At 37.2% G+C, this 3,440-nt stretch overlaps 1 protein-coding gene across 1 annotated transcript; it reads right to left on the reverse strand.

The window, feature by feature from the left end:
* Nucleotides 1-1,725: 1,725 nt before the first annotated feature.
* Nucleotides 1,726-3,224, reverse strand: LOC102312608 (fatty acid-binding protein, brain). The gene is made up of 4 exons (XM_042215107.1): nt 3,063-3,224; nt 2,754-2,926; nt 2,369-2,470; nt 1,726-2,003 (listed from the first exon to the last, which is right to left on the reverse strand). The coding sequence occupies exons 1-4, from the start codon at nt 3,133-3,135 to the stop codon at nt 1,953-1,955; spliced, it is 399 nt and encodes a 132-aa protein (XP_042071041.1). The 5' UTR covers nt 3,136-3,224; the 3' UTR covers nt 1,726-1,952.
* Between the last annotated feature and the right edge of the window lie 216 nt (nt 3,225-3,440).

Genomic DNA, 3,440 nt, shown 5'->3' on the forward strand with positions numbered 1-3,440 from the left:
GGGGGTATAAAATAGGAGAGAGTATATAATAGAAATATAATAGAAGGATTGAGCATATGTACAAATAAAAAGTGCATTGAATCGCAAACTGCTGCACCAGTACTAGAATAAATAAGACTAGGAGGTAGAGGACTATCTGTAGAAGAAAAAAGCCAACAACTGGCCCAGTAAGGACCCTTATCCCCCACACTCAACTACAGGGTGGGGAAAAGTAGGTTTGGGGTCCACAATGACAACACTTTGGAACATCACCTTACCCAAAGCCAGGACCCACTGTCCCCACCACGAAGGGCTGTCTAAAGCATACACATGACTACCAATTTTTAGGGCCCATCTGCACATTGTATGCAGACACCAGTATTCTACTCAGTCAACAACAGACGCAGAAAAAATGGGCAAGACAAATTGGTCTGAGTCAGATTCAAGTCCTATTTGATGTTAGAGCCACAAACATATAATATGAAAGGTCATCAAACAGCTGTTTTTTTTAGAATAATTAAAAACCCCACTTGTCTCTGCATGTTCGCAGTGATGCCTTTCATCTATAAAGTATAATCTGTACTATCAAGCTTTTTCTTTTTTTCTGACCTGTAGCTACTTTTAAATCATTCAAACAATTCACTCAGTCAGTGTAATTGAGTAAACATTAACCTCACATAATTAATATAAATAAATAAAATCTAGTTATACTTGTATGATTTACTCCCAGCATTGTGAGTTACAGGATATGGCTTTTTTGGATTTAAAGGTCAGGTATTCCAAAGTAACCACACAGCACTTCTTCACATTTCCCCTAAGTGATATCTGTTTTGCATACTTTTTTTTGTCTCTATCAAGTCCCATCAGGGATGTATCTATGAAAAATCTCTAATTGTGGCTGTGTTTCCTGCTGAAGGTACAGTTTGCTTTCAGACGTTATTTCCTGAATATCTGAATGGTGCACCAGGTGGGGTTTAATCACAGTCGTAAACCGATCTAATACATTATGATAGAAATACTGATTTCTTTCATAGAAATGCTTTTACCACTAGAATTAGCTCTCTCTCTCTCTCTCTTTTTGCTCTGCATAGAGATGTTCTTGTGAACAGATTAAACAGAGACTATTTCTTTATTTTAAAGTAGTTCAGTGAACACTGATTACCTTGATTCGCTGATTCATAGTAGGAGGAGAAGAACAATTGCTGGAAAGACTGACTGCTCTTCAATACCTAAAAGTACTTGGTAATTAAAACCACGAGAGCTAAGTGAATCAAATATGTGATCACATCTAAAGCATGGAGCAAAGTTGTCTGAGAGATTAAGGTTATCATGGTCCTGGGTCTTCGATCCAGTGTTTTGAGTTTTTGCTGTGGACTAATGATTCATGGTTTTTAATTTAAGGAATAAGTTTGTTCAAGCTTCATATTATTTGTCTAGAGTTTTGTATTTCTAGTGCCTCTGAGGTTTGGTTATGTATATTTCTAGTTCTTTGTTTCTTGTTTGAGCATGTTAGTTCCCTTTCTGCCTCTCCAGTCGTGTCTGGTCTCGGGGGATGTTTGGTCTCCCTGTTTGTTTTGTCGAGTTTGTATGTCTTAGTAGTGGTTTCTTTGTTAGTCACTTCCTGTTTTAATTTGATAGTCAATTATCTTTTGTACATTATGCTTTCCCTTTGCCTGTCTCTTAGATTCTGTTCAGCTGTTCAGTTTAACACCATATCACTACATCAAGCAAGAGGCAAATAATAAATTCTTTTTTTTCCCTTTTTTATTTTGTATTTCCGCACAGGGTTGCAAAGATGATCCATCCATCATGACAGAAATGTATTCATATAAAAAAAACTTACAAAATTTGTGCAGCTTGCAGCTTGCTTTTACATATGGAGGAGGATGAAGTGCAAAGAGAAGCATACAGTCAACAATATTTATAAACCCATCACTTTTTGGACAGTTTTGGGAGGCTGTCACTCAGAGCACTCATGCCTTCTCATAGGTGCGCACTGCGTGGATGTCTTCGAAGGTCAGATTCTGCACAGGAGAGAGGACAGAAAGTATCATTCTCAAGTTTACCTAATTAAATATATATAAAAGAATCCTCATTTGTTTAATCAGCAAATCATCATATAATTGTTATAAGAATAATTCCAGACCAATTGTAAATCATCTTGGTTGGACTGATCTACTGGACCTCATCTACTGCATAAAATCATCAAAATCAATTTTATGTTGTTACAAAGCTTATTAGGCTCAGAAAGCAACTGGACAATCATTTAATTCGAGGAATTGCATTATAAAAAAAATGTTGTTTGTCTGTCTCCAAAAGTGCTCCCAAAAAGTATAGAAAGTCTATATACAGCAAATGTTCATATATATATAGATTAAGGTTGTCTCACCATGACCATCTTGTCATCCTTGATTTCTCTGACAAACTTCGTCTCTTTGCCGTCCCACTTCTGGACGTGGACCAGCTTGTCTCCCTCCAAAGTCACTGTGGACTGAAAAGACGAAAAGAAGGGAATGCATTTTGCATGAGAAGTGGAGAAATAATGCAATTTATAAATGATTTGAAGAAATATTTAATTTAAAGTCCAGTTAAAAGTTGAACCCAACCACTGACACGAGTGTAAAATGATTGAATTTGCATTTAATCACCACAGTGAACATACAATTTGGATTTTGCTTTCTTGTACTTTGAAATAGATTTTATTTTTTTAATGATAATCAGACCACAATCAAAAAGCTGTAAATCTTTCTTTTATTCATTCATTGTCAACTCACTTTGCAGTTCCTGTCATCAGCAGTGGTTTCATCAAACTCCTCTCCCAGCTTGAAGGAGATCTCTGTGTTCTTGAAGGTGCTCTGGGTGCGGATCACCACCTTGTCTCCCTCCTGGCTGATGATTACAGTCGGCTTGGTCACATTACCAACCTGCCTGGTGGCAAAGCCAACACCTAAGTAAAGGACAGGGGTGATAATATACCTGGGTTACAAGTCTCCTTCATCTATTTTTAATCACAACTTTTTTGTGCAAAAGAATATTGCATTTGTGTATTTAAAAAGAAAGAAAAAAGAAAGTTTGTTACTTACCAAGTCCTTTCATATACTCATCAAAATTCTCACTTTCAATCAGTTTCCAAGTGGCACAGAAGGCGTCGACCATGGTGAAGGTTTACAGAGAGGCAAAGTTATCTCCAAAGCACACTGAGCAAGCTGCAGCTTCTGCAGGTTCACCCCCCTTATGTTATTTTATAGCTTCTTATTATTATGCATGCAGGTGGGTGTCACCAGGCATCCTATTGGCTCAGGAGATTTTCACTGGGTTGTGATTGGATACTTGAATTGGGTCATATTCTTGACAAGGGTAAGAAAAAAAGAAAGCTAAATGTGTCCATTTATATGCTTGATGATGTAATTACTCTCATTCAGGGATGCCAGGGGGTTTGGGGATAGGAATCACTGCTATAT

This window comes from Haplochromis burtoni, unplaced genomic scaffold (assembly GCF_018398535.1).
Source record: "Haplochromis burtoni strain Fernald_Lab_line unplaced genomic scaffold, NCSU_Asbu1 Contig_659, whole genome shotgun sequence".
Taxonomy (NCBI): domain Eukaryota; kingdom Metazoa; phylum Chordata; class Actinopteri; order Cichliformes; family Cichlidae; genus Haplochromis; species Haplochromis burtoni.